Below are 22,979 nucleotides of genomic sequence, written 5' to 3' on the forward strand. Positions count from 1 at the left end.
GTAGTGGCTACCCCGAGGAGCCCCCCGTGCCTGCCTGCATCGCTGAAGAGACCCCTTGGTCTCCCATTGAACTCCAGTGCAAACCCGACGCCTGTTTGCACACTGCATCCGGCCGCCCCTGTACCGCTGAGGGTGTACTTTTTGTGCTGACTTCTGTCCCCCCCGGTGCCCTACAAAACCCCCCTGGTCTGCCCTCCGAAGACGCGGGTACTTACCTGCTGGCAGACTGGAACCGGGGCACCCCCTTCTCCATTGAAGCCTATGCGTTTTGGGCACCACTTTGACCTCTGCACCTGATCGGCCCTGAGCTGCTGGTGTGGTAACTTTGGGGTTGTCCTGAACCCCCAACGGTGGGCTACCTTGGACCCAACTTTGAACCCTGTAGGTGGTTTATTTACTTGCAAAACCAACAAACACTTACCTCCCCACAGGAACTGTTGAAAATTGCACTGTGTCCAGTTTTAAAATAGCTTATTGCCATTTGTGTGAAAACTGTATATGCTATTTTGCTAATTCAAAGTTCCTAAGTGAAATACCTTTCATTTAAAGTATTGTTTGTAAATCTTGAACCTGTGGTTCTTAAAATAAACTAAGAAAATATATTTTTCTATATAAAAACCTATTGGCCTGGAATTGTCTTTGAGTGTGTGTTCCTCATTTATTGCCTGTGTGTGTACAACAAATGCTTAACACTACCCTCTGATAAGCCTACTACTCGACCACACCACCACAAAATAGAGCATTAGAATTATCTCTTTTTGCCACTATCTTACCTCTAAGGGGAACCCTTGGACTCTGTGCATGATATTTCTTACTTTGAAATAGTACATACAGAGCCAACTTCCTACAGCCTGTCCTTCTTCAACTACTTGCTGGGCACGTTTTTGGTGTTCCTTGGGCAAGTGCTGTATGATGTCTTGCATCTCGTCCCAGTGTGCCCTGTCGTAGCGTGCAAGTAGGGCTTGCGAATTTGCAATTCGCCATTGATTGGCTGCTTGTGATGCCACTCGCTTGCCTGCTGCATCAAATTTTTTACTTTCTTTGTCAGGTGGTGGAGCATCCCCTGACGATTGAGAGTTCACACTTTTCCTTGCTGCCCCTACAACCACTGAGTCTGGTGTGAGCTGTTGCGTTACAAACTCTGGGTCTGTTGGAGGTGGTTTGTATTTCTTCTCGACCCTAGGCGTGATAGCTCTTCCCTTTACAGGCTCTTTGAAGACCTGTTGTGCGTGCTTGAGCATGCCCGGTAGCATTGGCAGGCTTTGATAGGATGCGTGGGTGGATGCCAGAGTGTTGAAAAGGAAGTCATCCTCCACTGGTTCAGAGTGCATTGCTACGTTGTGGAACGTAGCTGCCCTGGCTAGTACTTGCGTATATGCAGTACTGTCTTCTGGTGGTGACGGCTTGGTTGGATAACACTCTGGACTGTTATCCGATATTGGTGGATCATATAAATCCCATGCATCAGCATCATCTTCGGGCATCCCAGTATGTGTGGGTGACTGCATTATTGGTGTACCCACTGGAGACACTTGTGGTGAGTGCAGTGGGAATGGTTGTGGAGACCTGTGGTGTTGGTGACTTGTCTCTAACCACTTTGGCCTTTAGTTGCATTTCTGTTTCTTGAAATGCAAGTTTTCTTTTAGATTTGAGTGGAGGTAAGGTTTGAATTTTGCCAGTCTCTTTTTGGATATGTAACCTCTTTTGTCTTTGGTCAGGTTCCTCTATATCCAACTCTTGCTCAAATCTATGTCTTTGCCTGAGTTGTATGGAAAGCCCTTGCTCCTCAGTATATGAGGTTCGTTTCGGCTCCGAGGCCGCTTTTTTCGGTACCAAAGTTTCTAATGTAATAGTCTTTTTCGGTTCGAAAAGCTTTTACGGGGTTTGCTTGATTCGATCACTCGGTGTCAAAACTTTTCGGTGCCGGAATCTCGACCGGAGTCGGAAGTCTTCGGCAACTCTTTGGCCTTTTTCGGTGCCGATGTCTGGTCACCTTCCTTTCGGTGGGTTGAGCCATGGCGTGCTGGCGATGGCGTCCCCATGGCCTTGAGTTTCTTTGTGTAACCCTGAGTTTGGGACGGGGCAGGTTTACTCACAGTTTGTTGCACCGTCGAGGGTCGTTCGCTGTCGGATTCATCCAAGTCCATTTCTTGGATGGAGATTCTTTCTTCCTCCTCGACGTCGAGCTGTTCTTTCGGTTTCAACGCCATTTGCAGTCTTCTTGCGTGTCGATCTCTCAAGGTTTTCTTCGATCGAAACGCTAGGCAAGCTTCACAAGTATCCTCTCTGTGTTCGGGTGACATACCGGTGCTGGTCTGTATAAGGATACGTTGCGTGACACTTAGGACAGAAACGGAAGGGAGTCCGGTCCATTAGCCTGGGACGACGGGTGTGGTTGGGCCAACCAGGCCTCGATGAAGAGTGGAATCCCCGAAGGGCCGCCGAAGCGGTCTTGATGTCGGTGCCGATACTCTAACACTAAACCGGTACCGAAGGAGAACAATACAGTCAAATTTTTGATAATTTAGCTAACTTTCCCGATTCGAAATATGGAGGGAAGAGGAACACGTCCGAACCCGATGGCGGAAAGAAAACAATCAACGATGGAGTCGACGCCCATGCGCAATGGAGCCGAAAGGGAGGAGTCACTCGGTCCGTGACTCGAAAAGACTTCTTCGAAGAAAAACAACTTGTAACACTCCGAGCCCAACACTAGATGGCAGGAACAGCACAGCATGTGTATCTGCAGCTACACATGCCATCGAACATATATATATATATATATATATATATATATATATATATATATATTCACACTAAATTATTAAACAAGTGGCGTAAATATTTGCTACATTTAGCTCTGTATTGTGCAGGTGTGTTTGCTATTGTGTAAGTATGAGAAAAGTGTGTTTCCATCTGCTGCTGGAAAAGTGACCCAGGAATATAAAATTTCTGTTCTGTACGCATTGTGTGTCTCTACCATGAATGTAACATACCCACCCTCATCAGTGAGTCCATGAGCTAATAGATGTTGTATGAGTAGTTGTCTCATATTTACTGGAATTGCTACCCGTGGATTGTCTGCCATATTTTACAATAGTAAGTTCAGAGATAGAAATACCAATTTGGGGAGTCCTTTTAAAGTTCAAGCTTGAACAACCTACAGTCTAAGATAATGTCAAACTATTGAGCTGAGGAGAACATTTCCTTAATACCACTACATCTCCCTATATGGTAATTAGGGTTGCTTTAGCATGCAAGAGATAGAGATACTCAAGGATACGCTGAGTTAGTGCGTGACCAATGTTCGGCACTATGTCGCAGGACTCTCCCCATGGGGTAAGACTTCTTGGTGTATGGTGGCAGCACCACAGCATTTAGGTATCACAGTCAGTCCCACACCGACTGGAAGCTGTCAGCCTGACCTTCTTGGCTAGCATGCAGCACCTCACCCAAACCTGGAAAGTAAAGGTGATTTGTGGCAACCTAAAACCATGACATACTGACTCTTAAGGGAAGTTGTGGTGGAACAGATCTTACCCTTCTCTCTTATTTGCACAAATCTCACACATGTGAAGGAAGACAAAGACAAAGAAAAGCAGGATAGGTTTCAATGCATTTATTGAAGCAACTGGATTCTATTATAAAAGGCATGAGCTGTAATTATTAGGAAGATGAAATATAAAAAAACTGAGGATTGTGAAACAGATAATCAGTCCCAACATCCTGACATAATCATGTGTCTAAGTATTCCTACCTACACAGCATCGAACATGAGAGCATAGCAGTTTTAGCTCTTCTGCCCATACTATTCTATGGAAGGAACTCTGACCCCATACCTAGAAAACGGCAAGTATCTGCTTGTCATTTAATCTGACAGTCCTTCTCGGTTGGCTGGAAAGGCAAGGCCAATATCATTGAAGCTGTTGAGGAAGTGGCGCACAGCATAGGATAGCTGGCTGGAATTTCCCCTCTACCCTTCTTAGGCCTGTGTGGTGTTTATATAACAAAACATGTGTTCTGAGATCAGTCCTGACATGACAGCATGTCTATGGTTAGAAGGCTGACTCTAAGACTCTTGGATCGGCAATGCCAAGTAAACTATCATGTATAAATATGACAGTCATGTGCAGGGCACAAAGTGAAATGCCTGCACGGGACAGATAAATGTGGAACACGAAAAAGCATGTTTTCTAAGAAAAGCAGCTGATAAAACATAAAACAACAAGCTAAAAGTGAGCTGGGCTAGAATGTAATAAAATGAATGAAAGCAAATAAAATGTGTTTGCCTCTCAAAGGCACATACTTTGGACCTAAGCTAAAATATGGGTGCACAATCTAGGCTCTAAAGGGAACCCACTGCAGCTTCTTTAATGTTTCCTGGGATGTTGTTCCAGACCTTGTGGTGCATAGATGGAAGGGCCTGCCTCCTGGTCTTTTCCTTCTTTCTTTTTTATAATCTACATCCTGGCACTGTCATTGCTTCTGGTGTGGCGGTCTCTCCACCAAAGGTGGTTAATTTTTCAGCTGGGTATCTACAACAGCCTTACAGGTAATGCAGCTGTTCTTAAGGATTTGCTTGGGAGCCAGTGTAGTGCCTTCAGTGTTGGGATGATGATGATGTTGTTGAGACATGCTGCAGTTTGTGAGATTGCTTTTAAGAGTGCTGCTGTAGTGGAGGAAGGCCGCTGAGAAGAGCATTGCCTCTCTCTCTTGAGGGGAGTATCATGGCTTGCACTTTTATTCTGAACTCTTTTTCAGGTCGGAAGAATTTCTCATTTTTCAGGAGGGACTTGAGGTCAGTTGTGGAGTGAAGTAGTCTTAGCTCATGTCGAATAGTCTGTGGTAGTTTGGTACAATAGGCAATCAAGTAGAATTCGGTTTGTCATGTTGATCATGTTTTTGGTCAATGACTACGGAAGAGGGATTTCCTCGTATGTTATTTTGATATAGGGGTACTTCATGGGTAATAACCAGTATTCAAAGTTGTAAAAGAGGTAAAATTCTTTCCTCAAAACTACTTCATCATATATGCTTAAAAGATTTATAAGAAACTCTCTGACTGACCAAGGAGTCCTGAATGGAGAGTAAAAATTTCTGATTTCTGTGGCTGCTGTCTTGTTTTCTCCAGGTCCAAAAACAACAGTTTCATTTCCCACATAAAGGGGCTCTCCACTATACAGGAATATCCTTGTGTAATTGGTTTGCAGTGTCTTGGTGAAGACTGCACCCAAGTCTGCCAACTTCCGAAATGTTCTCTGGACATATTTGGAGCAATCGTATGATTCAAACCATATTGTTGTGTTCACTTCAGGAGTTGACTGGACTGTCCACGTCTCATAATAAATACCTGTGTCATTATCTTCTTTCATCCACTTAGCCATCTGATTAAACAAACTTCCTGTAAGAGACAAAACATGTATTACCAGAAATTAAAATATCCATGAAGATGAACAGTGCTTAATGTAATGCTTAGTTCCATTTCACGCCTAATGGTAAAACAGTGCCTACCTTTGTCTTCCCTTTGCCATAAACATGGCACTAAGGTTTTAATGTAGTTACCTACCAGAATCTCAAGGCCATGTGTCTCAGGTCTTACCTATTCAGAAAAGCTTTTCACTGGTCGTGAGCCCTGCATTTCTGTAAATCTGAGGGTTTGCAACAGTTAAGTTGCTTTTTTAATGTACTGAAAACCTTTTCCGAAATGCAAAATGTGGATTATAAATGGTTAGCGATTTGTTATTTGGGAGGGGTATATTGTGGGTGTCCCTTCTGAAAAAAGGAAAGAGACTCTAACATATAAATGTTTTGGAAACGTAATTCTGGTCATAAACCATTGATAAGTTACTGACTCCTGAGTTGGGGTGTTAACTGATTGACAAAGGGGAAGAGGTCCCTTTTGTAAAGCTTATCCTTCGGAGAATCAGGGTGACAACCAATTCTCATTAATGTCCTTTCTTTTAAGAAAATCAAACTGCTTTAAAAATATATCAAATATTCAACTCTGAAATGCATTAAAGGGATGGGAGTTTGTTGCCCCTTGCAAGCTGGCTTCACTGTGATTATAGTCAATTGCAAATTGTGAATTGCCTATTTAAAATTCAGTGGGCAGATCAGTTTGCAACCCCCTATGTTTCCCTATTTTGAGAATTAATCTCTACGCACATAGGTCAGTTCACAAAATTAGATACTGGTTGCAAATTGTCAAGTAACAATTTGTGACCACTTTTTGCAACATTATCTTAGTACATATGGCCCTTAATTCTAAAGAAACATAACTCATAGAAATAGTTTGCTTTTGCTGACCAGGGATGGTTGAAAGATTCACCTAATTTATACCTGAGAAATGTGAATCTGAGATGGTAGAAATTCGCCCAGAAAATCGTAGTTTCACCTAGATTTTACAACTAGAAAAAATGAGTTACAATATTTTGGGGTTTTCCTAAATCTGTGGCATATTTTTTATCGATTACTGGAGGATATTCTACAACTAGATCTGATAAAGTTTCCTATGAGTGGACCTGTCTGCATATTAGACTATGGAGGCATCAGAGTGCTCGTGGAAATGAACAGACCTAGATGAAAATCAGATCTGGCACTAGAACAGTGAAATCTTGGAAGAAACAGAAAATATGCTTAGAATAGACTCCATTCTCAAACACTATTTTGCAGAAAAAGTTAAACAGATTTTTAAAAACGCTTCTCTGGGACTCCATAGGGAAATGTCGCACATGACTAGATAAAACCCATCTTCTTTTTGAAAGGTATCTTCTTGCACGGTGAGAGAAATACAGCTAAGCTACAGAATGACAGGACGTTTTAAGGAAGCTGAAAGTGAATGTCTAGGACCGGTATCACTGGATTAGGACAAAGGCCCTAGGGGAGGGCCCTCTAGTTGTCTGTTAGGAGATGCTGGTGGGTGATAACAAAATACTAGTACCTCTTTTAGAATGATTTTATTTAAGCGGACTCTGATATACCCAAAATCTTGGTAGGCACCAACTGTAGCACCAGTGGTGGTCAGGATGTTAATCTTTAACAGAATGTCTGTGTCATGTGCGCACTTAATAACAAACCCATATACCTGAAGCTAACAGGTGATTACAAAAGGAACATTTGGGTAGAATTCAAACTGAAAGAGTCTTAGCAAACAAGTAGAAAACCCAGAATTTGCTTCTTGCAAAGAAAGGATTATGGGCCTCATTCTGTCCCTGGCGGTCCTAAACCGCCAGGGCCGCGGGCAACGGAAGCACCGCCAACAGGCAGGCGGTGCTTCAGTGCCCATTCTGACCGCGGCGGTAAAGCCGCGGTCAGAAAAGGGGATCCGGCGGTTTTCCGCCGGAATACCCCTGGCAGGGCTGAAACTCCATGGCGGCGCTGCATGGGGATTCCGACCCCCTTCCCGCCATCCTGGTTCTGGCGGTTTTTACCGCCAGGAACAGGATGGCGGGAACGGGTGTCGTGGGGCCCCTGGGGGCCCCTGCACTGCCCATGCCACTGGCATGGGCAGTGCAGGGGCCACCTAACAGGGCCCCAGCATGATTTTCACTGTCTGCATAGCAAATCGCGCCGCCCGCCAGAATCAGAATCACCCCCAAAATGTTGTTTAGAATTACAAAAATCTTTAGTTCTATTGATATAGTATAATAATGCTCTTTTGACATCTAAGGTATGTAGCGCTCTTTCAGCAACTGAATCAGGTTGAGGAAAACATACTGGTAACTGAACCGATTTATTTAAGTGAAAGGTGGAAACCACTTTTGGAAGAAAGTTTGGGTTGGTAGTAAGTACTATCCTAGCTTTATGTATCTGGAAGAAAGGTTCTTCTAAGGTTAATGCCTGGATTTCACTCACATGTCTTAGTGAAGTGTTTGCCACCAAAAAAGCTACTTTACAAGAACAAAAACTGAATTGGACATTTATATAAAGGTTCAAATGGAGGTCCCATAAGTCTGGTATGCACAATATTAGGATCCCATGTTGGTGTTGGAGGCACTGTGGGTGGAATGACTCTTAAGACCTTCCATAAATGGTTTAATGACTGGAAATTTAAATAGTGTTAAATGTCTGTTTATGTAATGTTAAATGTTGCCTCTTTTGTAAGTAAGCTGCTATTGCCACCAAATGTAGCTGTATTGAAGAATATGCTAGACCATACGTTTACAAGTGTAACAAATATCAATCAATATCTTGAATAGATACATTAAATGGGTCAGTTAGTTTGTTTTGACAATAAATGACAAATTGTTTCCATGTAGTGGTATAGCATGCTCTGGTTGTGGGCTTGTGTGCTTCCTTAAGAATGGTCATGCATTCAGGAGGTAAAGGCAAATATCCAAACTCTATGACCTCAGGAGCCAAATCGCAAGGTTGAGCTCCCTGGGATTTGGGTGTCTGATTTCTCCATGGTTCTGAGTGAATTCAAGATGTAGGGGAAGCTTCTCGTGCAGAACTACTGAGTGTTCAAGTAGTGTTGTGAACCGTGGTTGGCATGCCCATGTGGGAGCCACTACAATGAGGGTGAGAAAGGATGGTACTAGTTTCCTCACCACAAAGGGAAGAAGGGGGAGAGGTGGAAAAGCGTAAGCAAATATCCCGGACCAACTGATCCATGGAGCATTGCCCTTGGATAGGGGATGTGGGAGTCTTGAGGCGAAGCTTGAAAATTTTGCGTTGCTTGCTTGTGCGAACAGATCTATGTGTGGAAATCCACACTGACGGAAGTACTTTATAGTACCTGAGGGTGGAGTTCCCATTCATGGACTTGTTGCCTCGTTCTGCTGAGTAGGTCGGCAAGATTGTTGTCTATCCCTGGGAGGTGTTCTGCTAAGATATGAATCCGATGTCGGATTGCCAAATGCCAGATTGTCTGAGCTAGTTAAAACAACTGTAGCAAGTGTGTTTCCCCCTATATTTGTAAATAGAACATGGCTTTTGTACTGTCCGTCCGGACTAGAACAGTCTTGCCCTGGAGGTGAATCAGGACTGCTTTGAGCGCTAGGTGAATATAATGTATGTGTAGAACCTGATGTTTGTTGTCCTACGTCCCTTGTCTTGAGAGGATGAGGAGATGGGCCACCCAACCTGTAAGGAAGGCGTCCCATGTGAGAGTGAGCTGGGGAACAGGGTCTATAAACAGCTTCCCTTTCATTTAATTTTGTGTGTTCCACCACTGCAGGGAAGAGTATGTGCAGCTGTCTATCAACACTAGATCGTGTAATTGACCCTTTGATCAGACCATTGACTCGCCAGACACTCCTGCAGGGGGCGCTTGTGTAACCATGCATGTGGTACTATTGCAATACAAGATGCTGTCATCCCTAGAATTCTCTGGACTAATCGTACTAGAATACGTTGATTGGGGAGTATTTCATTTAACAGAGTTGTTATATTTTGAATTCTGAGTGCACAGGGGTAGGCTAAGCCTAAATGTATGTTTAAAACAACTACTAGATAGGGCTGTATTTGAGATTTTTGCAGGTGTGACTTTTGTATGTTGGTGGTGAACCCCAACTGGTGTAGGAGATAGATAGCTGTCTGTGTGTGCTGCAGACATTGTTGAAGGGATCTGGATTTGATCTGCCAATTGTCCAGATATGGGAATACATGAATGCTTTTTCTGCGTAGATATGCTGCAAAGACTGCAAGGCATTTTGTGAATACACAAGGTGCAGTTGTTACTCCGAATGGGAGAACTTTGAACTGGTAATGTCTACCCTGTATGACAAGTCTGAGATATCTGAGATATTTGCTGTGTGCTGGATGTATTCGGATGTGGAAATAAGCATCCTTTAGATCTAGGGCAGACATGAAGTCTCCTTGCTGTAATAGTGGTATTACATCTTGTAGAGTGACCATAAGAAAATGCTCTGATAGAATGTATTGATTGAGTGGTCTGAGATCTAAGATTGGACGAAGGTATCCATCGTTTCTGGATCAGAAAATTTAGAGAATAAACTTCTTTTCCCTTTTGATGATTAGGCACCAACTCTATTGCTCCTTTTTGAATGAGAGCCTGTACTTCTTGATTTAACAATTGCAAATGTTCCAGAGAAAGTTTGGGCTTTCTTGGTGGTATATTTGGAGGTGTGGTTATGAGCCAGCTGGGAAATATTGTTGTAGACATTCCCTGACAGATATTGTGTAATCGGTGGGACTGAGGAGAGAGTCACTGTTTTGAGGAAGAAGGGTGGTACGAGTGGAGACACCTTCTTCTACCTTTGGAGCCGTTTCCTCTGTATGGTCCTCTATAAAAATCTCTTGAAGAGGATGGTGAGTGTTGCTGTCTGAACGGGTAGAGGATTCTGATGCTGCTTGTCTGTTACCTTGCTTGAAGGTTTATTTATGAAAGAAAGCTCTATTTCCAGGTGTTTGTAGATCTCCCATAGATTTTGCAATGTCAGCATCTTTTTTCATCTTCTCAAGTGTTTGGTCTACTTGTGGACCAAAAAGATGTCCTTGATCAAAAGGGGAATTTAAAAATGTCTGTTGTACTTCTTGTTTAAAACCTGAGATACGCAGCCATGCGTGACATCTTAATAGTACACTTGTGTTTATTCCCCTAGCAGCTGTGTCTGCTGCATCAAGGGCAGATCTGATAACAGGTGTCAGAGAATAACTTGCCCTCCTGCACAAGTTGTTGTCCCTTCTTTTTAAATTCTTCTGGGAGATGTTGGATTAGATCTTCCATCTCGTCCCAGTGTGCCCTGTTGTATCCTGCTAATAAAGCTTGTGTACTGGCAATTCTTTAGTGGTTTGCTGCTTGAACTCCTACCCTTTTCACTGAAGCGTCAGAAAGCTTTGACTCTGTATCTTGAGGAGGTGCGTCCCCAGAAGTTTGAGAGTTAGCTCTTTTACGAGCATTGGAGACCACTAAAGAATCTGGTGAAATTTGTCCTTTAATATAAGCAGGATCTGATGGGGCTTGTTTATATTTTTTATCAACCCTAATTGTAATGATTTGGGCCCGAACAGGATCTTTAAAAATTTCCTCTGCATGTCTAGTCATCACTTTTAACATAGGGAGATATTGAGATGCCCTATTTGTGGTAGAAAGGGTTCGAAAACAAATCATGTTCTATGGAGTCTTGGTGTAATGGAACTGGATGATATGTAGCTGCCCTAGCTACCAGCTTGTTAAAAGATGTAGAGGCAGATTTAAGAGCCCCCAGCACCATTGGAGCATCACATTTTGTGACACTCCAGTGGAGCTAACCACTGCTCCATATTTACAAGGAGATGTAATACCACATTTTGTGGCGTTACTCCTCCTTGCAAATATAGGCCCCTCTGACACAGTTTTCCGCATCACAGGGGCATGTTATGAGTGTTGCAGTGGGCGTTCCACCGCAACAGCCATTACTTGGGACACTGCACCAGATTTATCAGTAATCGTAAATCTGTGGCAACGGAAAAAAATAATGCCACACCAGGGGTGGCATTAGCATGGACAAATGAGGAGGAATGCTTTTATTCCTCTTCAGTTTTTGCTCTTTCTATGTGTGCTGCAGGATGCACACATAAAAGAAGCAAAATGACGCTTCGATTCTTTGACATTTTGCAGCACACACAGAAGTGCCAAATCGCCATTATAGATTGTTTTTTTGCAGGAAGGGACACCTTCCTGCACATAAACAATCTTTCCCCTCAACGCAGACACCCTTGCACTATGGTGCAAGGATGCCTGTGTTGGCACAGGCAGCCTAATTCAGTGCCGGTGCGGGGGAGACGCAGGGGTGCACCGCACTTGTGTAAATACGGCGCATCCCTGCGTTTCAAAAGTGGTGCAGCGCTGCGCACTTTGCCATAAATCAGGGCTGTAGTGTCATCTGGAGATGGTTTTGCCAGATACAAATAAGGATCTGTGTTCCCTGGTGGGTCAATATCATATGTGCCCCAGGTATCTAATGGTGGCTGTTGTGTATCATCATTCCTCCCTTGACCTTCTACATAGGAGTGTAGTGACCCTATTGGAGTATGATGTATTAAATCCTCCACCTCGGAGTGTGAGTACTGTGGTGAAGGAGGTGGAGGAGATGGTGGTAAAGGTGGAGGTATTGGACTGGTGGCAATGTCCTTCGTTCTTTTCTTCTGTGGAGGTGGTTGTACATTAGTGTCCTCCTCAAATGAAGTCTATTTCTTAGGATGGGCAAATTTTACAACAATCCGACCAGTATTTGCCTGAATATGAATAGTCTTTATTTATTTTTTTGGATTAAGCTTTTCAGCCATTGTCTGTAAAATAGGCTCTGGCCGAGAAACAGATGATTTCGATCTGATTGTGGACTTTTTCGGTACCAAAGAGTGCTTTGGCTTCAATGTCGAAAAACTTGATGGTGATGTTGTGGGAACCGAAGACAGCCTAGGTTGGGTTGGTGCTGAAACCTTGGAGGCTGTTTTGTGTGAGGAGTCTTTAGGCTTGGCCTTCGGTGCCGAGCCCGAAGGCGGGGTATCCTTGGCAATTGTTAGGTGCCGACCAAGGCCTGCAATAGCCTTATTCTCTGTTGAAGCAGCATGCCTCTTTGGAACTCTCTGCATGCTGTGCCAACGGTACCTGATTCCGCCACAGTAGCCTCTTCGAACTCTTCCTGCGGCTTGATGTCTTCGATACTGAAGATATCTGGTGTATCTTCGATGTCCCTTCACTGCATCTCTTTTCGACATGCGCGACGATCTCATAGCATCTTCTTTGACCAAAACGATTGACAAAACTCACAGTCCTCTTCGTTATGGTCCAGTGATAAACAGAGGTTGAACAGTGGAGTGGAGGTCTGTGTAGGGGTACTCGGCGTAACACCTGGGGCAAAAACAAAAAAGTGTCTATTCCATCACTAGCAGATTTCAATTAGACACCATAGTGTGGAAAATATAGCAGCTCAATGGGGCAATGCCGAAGGCCGTAGACGAACCAGGTCGTTCTGACGAACTGTTTTTTTGGTCCAGAGTTGTCAGTATGCGAGTATACATGATTGAAAACAATACCGACAAATATAATAGTTATAACTATTCCAAAGGAGGCCTGAGGTGATCTTGAACCAGAACACTGACGAAACATGTCCGAACCCAATGGCAAAAAGAAAACAATCTAACAATGGAGTCGATGACAATGCACAGTATTACTGAAAGGAGGGGTCACTTTACCTCGTGACTCTGGCACAGCATGTGTATCTACAGACACATATGCCATTGAACAAAAAAGCTATCCACTGTATAAAAACAAACTAGGGTACACTGTCTTGATGGTGCAAGTAATCAGTGTTAAAAAACACTAAGAAATATACAGAGAGCTCTGAAAGTAGAACTGTCAGCCAGGATTTTTTGGTTATCTAACAAGGCAACCAAAAGAAACATGGTTAGGTAAGAACTGCATAAGCCTTTCTGTAAATAACCCAGAAAACCATGCCTAACGCTTATTTTAATAATTTTCCACAAGTTAGTTGGCAATTGACTCTGCAGGTTTGAGCCAGTTCTGGTTCATTGAGCAATTACATTGAGTCATAATTAATATTTAATTACTTTCTAACAACGTCTAAGCTGAAGGAGGCAGAACAATGGCAAGAAAGGCAAGTATGTATATTAGATTCAAATGATGTGATCAAAAAACATCTAGAAGGGAATTTGCAAATATGGTATTTTCTCACAGGACTATACTCTTCTGTGATAATTCTAGGCATGTCTTTTTCTGCTATTTCAGAAAACTGGATATAGCTCCTCGCTCAAAAAGACTGAGCCAAAAATGTGAATTGTAAATGTTTTGACTTGAGCAGTGTTTTTTTTTTTTTTTTTTACAATAGTGTGTTTGGCCTCTGCCCCCGATTTTCAGCCCTCATTAACATTTTGACTAAGGATGTGTGCTGGCGCTACTCCAAGATAAGCAGTTGCAGTAATTGTCTTTCCAGAGCAAAAGGAATCTTGAACTTGAAGGGTGACTTTTAACAGCTTTAAATCCACTTTGCAGGGGCGGCTCCTTCCCTAAGGTGGAGAAACATTGCCCCACTGGATTGTAGAGAAAGATAAAATAAAATGATATTAATGCAATATTATCATTTTATTTTTCCTGGGAGTGTCGCGTGGGCTCTCATTCTCCTAAATGAGACTACTGGATTTCTAGGTAGCAGGATCGTTCCTGATGTGGGGGACTAAGTCGTACCCACTTGGAAGTACCTCTGTCACCTTAAATCCGGTTTTGCTCCGGCTAACTAGCAGTGCCTCATCTCTCCCAAGGGGGAGAGATGATTGGGCAGCCGAGCGCATGACATCTTTGGAACTTCTCAGGGAAGTCGTGGTCACTCAGATCCAAACCAGCTCTCTCATTTACAGTATGATCTCATATACAAATGACAAAGGCAGTTTGAGTTTTATATATTGCTTTTAATAAAAAGACTGCATTTTAGATAATAAGGCATGAGCCGCAATCACCAGAACCATACAACACAGTAGGATTGAAATAGTTACTATGAGAGTGAAACATAAAAACAACGCTATCATGGTGTTAATGGATTCTATTCTCTCTCTCAGTTAGTTATATTTCGAGCACGGCATGTTAAGCTTCTAACTTGCCTTTCAGATTCCCCGGGAAGTCATCAACCCTCATACCTGAGCAAGGCCTGTGATCTGGTTCAGCATCTGCAACGAGGCAGTCAGCGTCTAGTTGTAGTTCCCTGGTCGGAATCTCCCTCTTGCGTGTATTAGGACAAGGAAGTGTTTTTATAACTAACATGTCAGTGTGATCACAAAATGTCCCTACGCAAGAATACCAAAGACTAAACTCGTACCACGTCTATCGGCAATGTACCAGACTGTATCCTTGACTGAAGCACAGAGTGAACAAGAATGTGTTATTGAAAACTCCAGTGCTGAAGTAGGCTAAACAGTGTGATATAAAAAATAAAACAAGACCGTAGAACTGGCTATTTGAAAAATAACAGTACGAAGCTGAATAAAAAGCATTTAGAGCAAAGTGCACAGAGGCTCTTATGCTGCGAGCAAAGGAATAAAAGACATCCAGGGCAAAGTGCACAAAGGCCTAACGCCTGAAGCTAACACGCAAAGGATACATAAAACTAACCACACTACACCCTCCCCTTGTCGGTAGCAAGTGGTTCTAATCAAAAACAAAAACAAAAATATGCCCCAGATATAAAAATATACAAAATACATTTCGACAAGTCCAGAGGACACCAAAGCATAAACTAAATTTAAATTGGTAAGCATGTGACGGAAAGCCAAATCGTTACAATGTCAATTTCGTTTAAAAAAGAAAAAAAAAAAAAAATGTAAACGGAAGCCACGGAAAGCAGGAGATCCTCCACTTCGACAGATGTCAACACTGGAAAATCCATGCCAAATATCATCATGGAGCAGGTGTGTTCCAAAGCCCCAGAACCATCCAAGGCGGCACCCCATGCAGGGCCTATGAATGAGACAATACCATCTTCCTCCAGGAAGGGAATCTCGTAAACTGCCTCACGAAGCAAACGCAACCGCAGTGCACAAGTCTGGGAATGAGCCCTAATCGGGAACAGCAACAGATCTGCATCAACCACTGGGGGGCGCTGTAGTGAGAGACAGAGAGCCAGTGCATGTTCAAACGAGCACCAAAGGCACCGAAACAGGGGTTGCACACAATCCAAAACTGGTCGGAATGACAGAGACCAGTCACACTCCAACTGTCCCAGGAGTGTTGCTCCAAAATGCTGCATCATGCGTTCACGACACAGCTGCGCTGACGGGAGCACCAATATTGGATCTTGTTGCGGTGGGACAGCCATTGCAGAAGAACAATAGCAACAGCAAAACACCAGCCAATAAAGCCAAAGTAATCGGAAATCCCCAAAAAATGCTTCCGAAAATAGAATGAATAGCCGAAGGTATCAAACCGAATATGGAAGAGAAGGTATGAGCAAAACCAACACCAACAGCTTTGAAAAAATGTGCAATTCCAGCAGTGCTGGACGCATTAAATATACGTCCCAGTAGTTCACCAAAGTGGCTCGGAAAGTTAGTATTTAATAGGGACTGTATTGCTGCTGATGACCTCGCCACCTGAAGTGCGTAGGTCTCGCGTGCAGATGTAAGGGCCACATGCTTTTAAACAATAGAGCCTTCAGTCGACTCAACTTGTCGAAATTCACCTTGGAAGTAGCAATGTGAGGCCAGATGTCCGCTACCTCCCTAAATTGAGTGGGGAGAAACAACACATTCCCGCAGCACGTAACGGCCTTGGTGACAACGACCATGTAAACTATTCCGGCACGCATGCCACAACAGGCTTCACTGTTAAGAAGGACGTAGCTGACGTTTGAAAGCACCTGGAAAGTGTTTTTAATCACGGGGACTGGAACTCCCTTTAGATAGCAAGCCAAGTTCGCAACCGAGGCATTACACGCCCCATGCAAAGACAGCTGCTTACAAACCATTGAATGGCTGACAGAAGTTTTGCATTCACTACCGCTAAGAAAAATCTCCCTCATACCATTAAGACATCTGTATAAAAAGGGAAGCTCCCACACCTCATGTATGTAACTGGCTCCCAATTTCTCATATCTGCCCACGGAATATGCTTCAAACAAGAAGTGAATTGCAGAGTGGAAATAGGCAAATTTATAACCCCGTGTATCAACCATTCAGCTGATGGAATCTCAGCAACAGTAAAAGGCAACTTCTCCAGCTTTTCAATATTTAACATAACATATGTTGCTTCCTTTTGGCCATCAGCTGTTGTTGACGTGTCAAATTAAAGGAAAAAAATATCTCCCTGGCTCGGATGTGCTGCCACGGAACGCGACCCGCCTTTAATGTCTGTAGAGTCCAACCCAACTGCATAATGGACCGTGTTTGAGTCTGCCCATGATATAAAGAAGACATATCTGATCTAATAATGTCTATAGCAGAGGAAACAATGTTATCAATCGTATATACACGGTCGGACAGGGTATGCATTCCATTATCCACAACAGATAATGCTTGTTTCAAATTCTCTTGATCTATCTGCCTCAACCGGGCCGCCGCCTCCTGTTGTGAAAGTTTCCATATTTCATTGTACATTTCATACAAAAAACGTTTCTTCCGGGGCACTCTTGGACCTGACAAAAAATCTTGCAAGCCAGTATGATTAGACAGTAACGTGAGATGTGTCTTAACTGCATCCAGCGTGGACGACTTCAACCATTGTTGACAAAGTTTCCCCACGCTATATGTAGTAATGATATCAGCATGTTCTGGTGATATGTAGCGAGGGTCTGCCCTACTAGTCCTGAACCCACCCGAAGAGGTGACAAAACACTGATGACACCCATTAGTGTCTATGGGCCACAATAACCACCCGCCTGGACGTGTCAATGAAGTGTTAAGCGTACCATTCTGGACCCAGTCTGTAAGCTCACTAAACGTGGCATTAATATATTGCTGCCAATTTTTCATTTTGGAAGGGACAGGTATGCTAGGCAAATTCAAGTCTCTAATTGTTGCTAAGCCCAAACAGCTAGTCTGTTGTACAGTGTCATTTAAGAAAATCATTTGGACAGGAATAATACATGCTCTAAACAAAGTGTCCCTTCCCCGCATTTGCCAATTTTTCGTCCCCCATACACTTTTCAAATCAACAGTTTTGGACCAGTATTCATACCCCTCAACCGAAAGTTTGGATACAAACAAATTTGAATACAGTAATTTAGTATCAGTCAATAACATCTGCTTATTAGCATGCGGAGTAACCTTAAAATAGTAAGACTTAGCACTCTGTTGATGATGGCCAGAAAAATATGCAAATTTATCAGAATAAGTTTTAGAACTCCCCTGTGGAGGAGTCGGGCAATGTTCCCATTGCATATACTCAAATATTGATTTAGGGCTACTAGCTTTATGAATAAAGTGGTGTCCATAATAATTGTAGCAAAACATGTCACCATAATTATCTCTAAATTGGTAAGCATCTTCATTTTCATAGACAGTATAATATTGCAATTCTGTTAACATAGAATCAACTGTCTTTACATCCCAATCATCAGATACAATGTCTGGTATAACAATATCATTCATTGATAATTTGAGAACATACGGTATTTGAATTATTTCAGTGGGACCATATATATCAAACATTACTCTATCCCACACAATCCCATCCGGAATTGGTACAGCAGAAATGTTCACAGAGGACAAGTCTCTTCGAACCATATGTGATGAAAAATGCGGTTTCAACACCTTCTCCACCTGCTCAATCCCAGATCGTTCAGGAAGAAAATGACCATGTATGACCAGAAAAAAGGTGACAACAAACCCCAGCCACAGGAAAAAAGCCATCACAGTCATAAAAAGCCACAGATAGTTCCAAGGAAAAACAAAATACGTATGTTTGAGCCAATACAACAGCTTACGTGGACCCAGGGCTGGTGTTGAAGAGGACAAAGAGTCCGACACGGTATCATCATTGTTATTAAAGCAGCCGGAAGCAGTTCTCGCAAAAGGTGCAACCGTAAACAAAGAAGCAGATTGTGGCTCTCGCCTTGGTACGCTGTAGATAACACCTTCAGCAACATCAATAGTCACAGCAACTTGATCAAAAGATTTCAAATTATTCACCGTTAGTGGAACAATCGCAAGATCAGCTTCCACCCTCCCCAAGCTCGGAGAGGAAACAGCATCGGTGCAAATCACCTGCAGCGGAACATCGTCCCCAGTAGTGAGAGGGATTCGGGAACTACTAGGCATTCCTCTTGGTGTACTGTGCAGAATCAGCCACATGTTGTAACTTGACATTGTCAATTGATACTAAGCGATTTCCTTTGGCCCCTTGCAGCGGTGGCAAAATAACAGTCCTTGTGCCTTGAATCCCTAGCACAGGGACTGGTACTCGATATGAAGGGCCAAATTCTTTTTTCACTGCGACCTTTTCACGCACAAGATCCCCAATTCTGGGAATCCAACCAGTAGACGTTACCGGTTCATCCTTAATTCCTGTGGAGGCAGCACTGGCAGAAGAGTTGTCTTTACGGAATTGTTGTAAATCCTGCAAAACAGTGACACGATCATTTATGTCAAAGGGCGTATCTGCCATCTCCACACCAGGACCATCTAGATCAGGAACATACATTTGTGTTCCAAACAGGCACTCATATGAAGTATGACCCCCCAGGGACCTTCTAGGCAAGTTATTCAGTGCTCTCTGTACTCCATACAGGTGGGCTAGCCAACTACGACCCGTACCTATAACTCTGGCCGTTAAGGATTGCTTTAAATCGCAATTTAAACGCTCCACGACTGAATTTCCCTCGGGATGAAATGGAGACGAGAACTGGAGCTGGACCCCCAACGAAGCCATGGTGTCCCTGAATGCCTTAGAGGCAAAAGCAGGGCCCTGGTCCGAATGAAAAGCCGCAACTGCATATGTATCGACAAAGATGCGCAAATCTTTAATAACAGTTCGAGCGTCAGCCGAGCGCTGTGGCCAGACCCACACAAATCTGGAGTACGAATCTACAGCTACCAATATATATTTGTATGCACTATCTTGTGTCAATGGACCACAATGATCCAAGTACACACACTGTAAAGGTTTATTCGATATCAGAAGGGGCGTCTGCTGCGGGCGTCTAGCCGTGGAAACTTTAATTTGTTGACAGATGTCACAACAAAGGACATACTGCTTTGTCTCTTTATAGAGACCAGGCCACCAGTAACGAGCCTTTAAGAGTGAAATTGTGGCTGCCACGCCAGCATGTGCAGATGCCGCCCCCTCATATGCTGCAGTAATCAATCGAGGTCGCTCAATTTTATTGGGCATCTCACGTACACCAACGCCTGGGATTTTAACCTCAGCGTTCAGCATACCACCCACGGAATAGTGATATTTGGAAGGCAATCCTTTAGGATATGGCGTGCCATCAGCCGTAGCCTTTATGGCAGCCAAAATCTCTGTGTCTGGTTTGGAACTCGAACGAGTTACTGCGGCTCCAGTGGCAACTGCCACTGCCGATTTCGCGGCTTCATCAGCCAAAGTATTCCCAGCAACGTGTATTCCAACGCGCTGGTGTCCAAGTGTATGCACAACATGGACGTTAGGAAGCGTTTCTTTCAGATCCGCAACCTTCCCCCACAGTAACCTGTGTTTGATGGTGTTGCCCTTGGAATCTCTGAACCCATTCAACCTCCAGTAATGCAGATATTCATTGAAAGACTGAACACAGTAATATGAATCACAAACAAGCAGTGTAAACTGTCCAAGATCCGTATGCTCTAATGCTTTCAGCTCAGCCAACTGTGCCGTACAGTCTCCCAAGGTTTGTGTATAAGTATGTTGGGGGCAGAACTTCTCCCCCTCCATATATCCGCTCACCACCGCACATGCAGCAGAATACTGTTGTTTAGTCCCAACCGCAGGCTGCGCAGAGCCATCGGTGTACATAACCACCTGATATTGATCAATAGGCAATGTTCCAGCGGGAACTGAGTACTACATTTCATATTGAAGAAATTCCTGAGTCTGCAGTTTAGGGTCAAATTTGTAATCTACTTCAGTGGCTGTCAAAGACGTTGCCCATTGTATCCATCGCGGGTGTAATGCTTTCGAATTAGGAATACTCGCTTTTGTAACAGCTTCTAAAGCCAGAATCGGGGAAACCACAATGATGCGTTGGCCCTGGGCAAGAGGACGTTCTTTAATCACAGCCATCTGTACAGCAGTGAGAATTTTCTCAGCTTGTGCAAAACGTTGTTCTGCAGCAGAATACAAGTGGGACTTGTATGCTATCAGGACTGTCTCACCCTCATTAAAGGTGACATATGTAAACCCAACGGCCCCAGCTATAACCCTGATGACCAGATGTGTCTTATTGTCCCGTGTGTGTAAACGTTTTACTGCTAAGAGATCAGTTTGCAAATCTCGAAGAATATTTGTATGCTCAATCGTCCAAAATTTACTTGAAAAATTTGGGCGAATCAACTCGTATAATGGCTTTATGCGTGTAGCATAATCAGGAATGTAAGTTCTGCCAAAATTTAGAAATCCCAATAACGACTGGAGTTTTCTAATCGTATTAGGAGGTTGCAACTGCGCACATTTTTCCAAAAAGTGTGGCGCTAAGCTCTTGCCCTCATTCGACAGTTCATATCCCAGGAAAATGACGCTGAGGAAGGCAATTTTAGATTTTTTAAAGTTAAATTTGTAGCCAATTTCGGCAAATCCCACAATAATGCGGGCAACCCGCCTTAAATGTTGTAGTAACTCGTCATCTGTCAGATATATATCATCGACATACGACAAAGCTTCAGGGTCTAACTCGTGCAAAATTTCAGTCACACGAGCCGAAAACAGTCCTGGGCTATTCTTATACCCCTGAGGCAAACGACAAAACTTTTTCTGAGAGCCAAACGCACTAAAGCCAGTCAAATCCCTACTTTCGGGCGCTATATTCTGGCAGAAGAAACCATTCGAGATATCCAAAGTTGTTTTGTATTTCTTACGCACAATATTATTCATAAGCGCGGCGCTGTGTGAATTTTGTATTGCATATGTGCGTGTATGTCCATTTAAATGTCTGTAATCCACCACTATCCTATAAGAATGGTCCGTTTTAGCTACAGGAAATAAGGGATTATTCATCGGCGAGACACAGGGTTCAATAACTCCCTGGTACTCCAATTGTGTAAGTATTTTCCTTACCGATGCCCTTGCTTCAAATTTGATAGGATATTGCGGTTGCGGCTGAGGTTCGCCTTTAATCGGAATTACATGATAAGGTAAATCCCTATCCCACCCCACATGATTTCTATATAAGGCGGGTGCTTGTGCCAGAGCCCATGTATTACTATAGGACTCTGCAAGTTCTCCCGGAACAAGTGGTGAGAACAAAGGTGTAATAACCTCCTCCCCAACTGGAAAGTCGCGAACAAAGCCTGGGGGCCAATCCTGTTCAGCCAGCAGAATGTCATACAATTTGACAACACGATCCCAAAAGATGGCGTTTATAGTGCGCTCAATGTCCCCTTCTAAGTGCAAAGTTACTGTATAAACTCTATCGGGATCAGAGACACGCATATCTGCTGTTTCGACTTGTATGAAGTCATCAATTGCTTTCACCTCCAGATGCTCTAGAAGATTCCGGCGAACTATTGTGACCTCTGCCGCGCTGTCTAACAGTGCTAACGCCCATGTCTTGTTCTTCAAGAGAACTCTCTTCTTGTGTGGCATGTCTAACTGAGACTGCCGCCACCTTCCTCTTTTTAAACTGCTGTTTTGGATGGATCGGTTTCTCCTCCTTCTTGACAGAAACCTCCGACGAGCGTTGTGATTCCTGTCTCGGTTTCAGGTACTCTGTTCTCCGCTCTGACCGCCCACCTCTCTCATTTCTCTTTTCCGATGAGTCCTGAAAGGAACGAGATTGGCACGTATCAGTATATTGATATCTATCAGGCGTTTTCAAATTATCCCTATTTCTGAGATTATACCTAGTCTGCGGGGTCTCCGATCGCGGAGATTCTCCCCTTTCTTTTTTAGGTGTTTGTTGTTTTTTCTCCCAGCGCTTTTTAGTACCCTCAGGCTGTTGTTGTTTAGTAGTATCTTTACTACCCTTTCCCTGAAACTGTGGTTTCTGTGGTCTAGCCCCAAGGCTATCACGACCAATACTAGAATATGTTTCCGCTATTATTCTCTGCAGTTCCCGCGCTTGATCTAGCTGCGGGACGTCACGAAGACGCATACGCACCGCTAGTGCTACTGCCTCCCCTTTTAGATTACTCAATATGATGGAAGAAAGCGTGGCAAAATTGCCTATCAGTTGCACCCCCAAATCTAAGGCCGGGGCAACCCCATATTCATCTTGAATTTGTTTGAGCACCTCCGGTAAGTTAGCCAATGTTGGTGTACTCTGTGCTGTAGTGTAGAGCGCGGCAAACACCGTGCCCCAAGTATTACAATGGTCCACTGTAGGAACCATACCAAACGGCAAACACATCGTTAATATTCTATGTTTATCCTGAGGTCC

At 43.6% G+C, this 22,979-nt stretch overlaps 1 protein-coding gene across 1 annotated transcript in view; it reads right to left on the minus strand.

The window, feature by feature from the left end:
- Positions 1-3,604: 3,604 nt before the first annotated feature.
- CLN5 (CLN5 intracellular trafficking protein) overlaps positions 3,605-22,979 on the minus strand; it is a 181,272-nt gene continuing 161,897 nt past the window's right edge. Inside the window, exon 4 of the mRNA XM_069205256.1 lies at positions 3,605-5,401. Within this exon, the coding sequence (XP_069061357.1) occupies positions 4,914-5,401 (488 nt within the window). The 3' untranslated portion in view covers positions 3,605-4,913. The remainder of the gene's footprint in view (positions 5,402-22,979) is intronic.

The sequence above is a fragment of the Pleurodeles waltl genome, chromosome 8 (assembly GCF_031143425.1).
Source record: "Pleurodeles waltl isolate 20211129_DDA chromosome 8, aPleWal1.hap1.20221129, whole genome shotgun sequence".
Classification (NCBI taxonomy): domain Eukaryota; kingdom Metazoa; phylum Chordata; class Amphibia; order Caudata; family Salamandridae; genus Pleurodeles; species Pleurodeles waltl.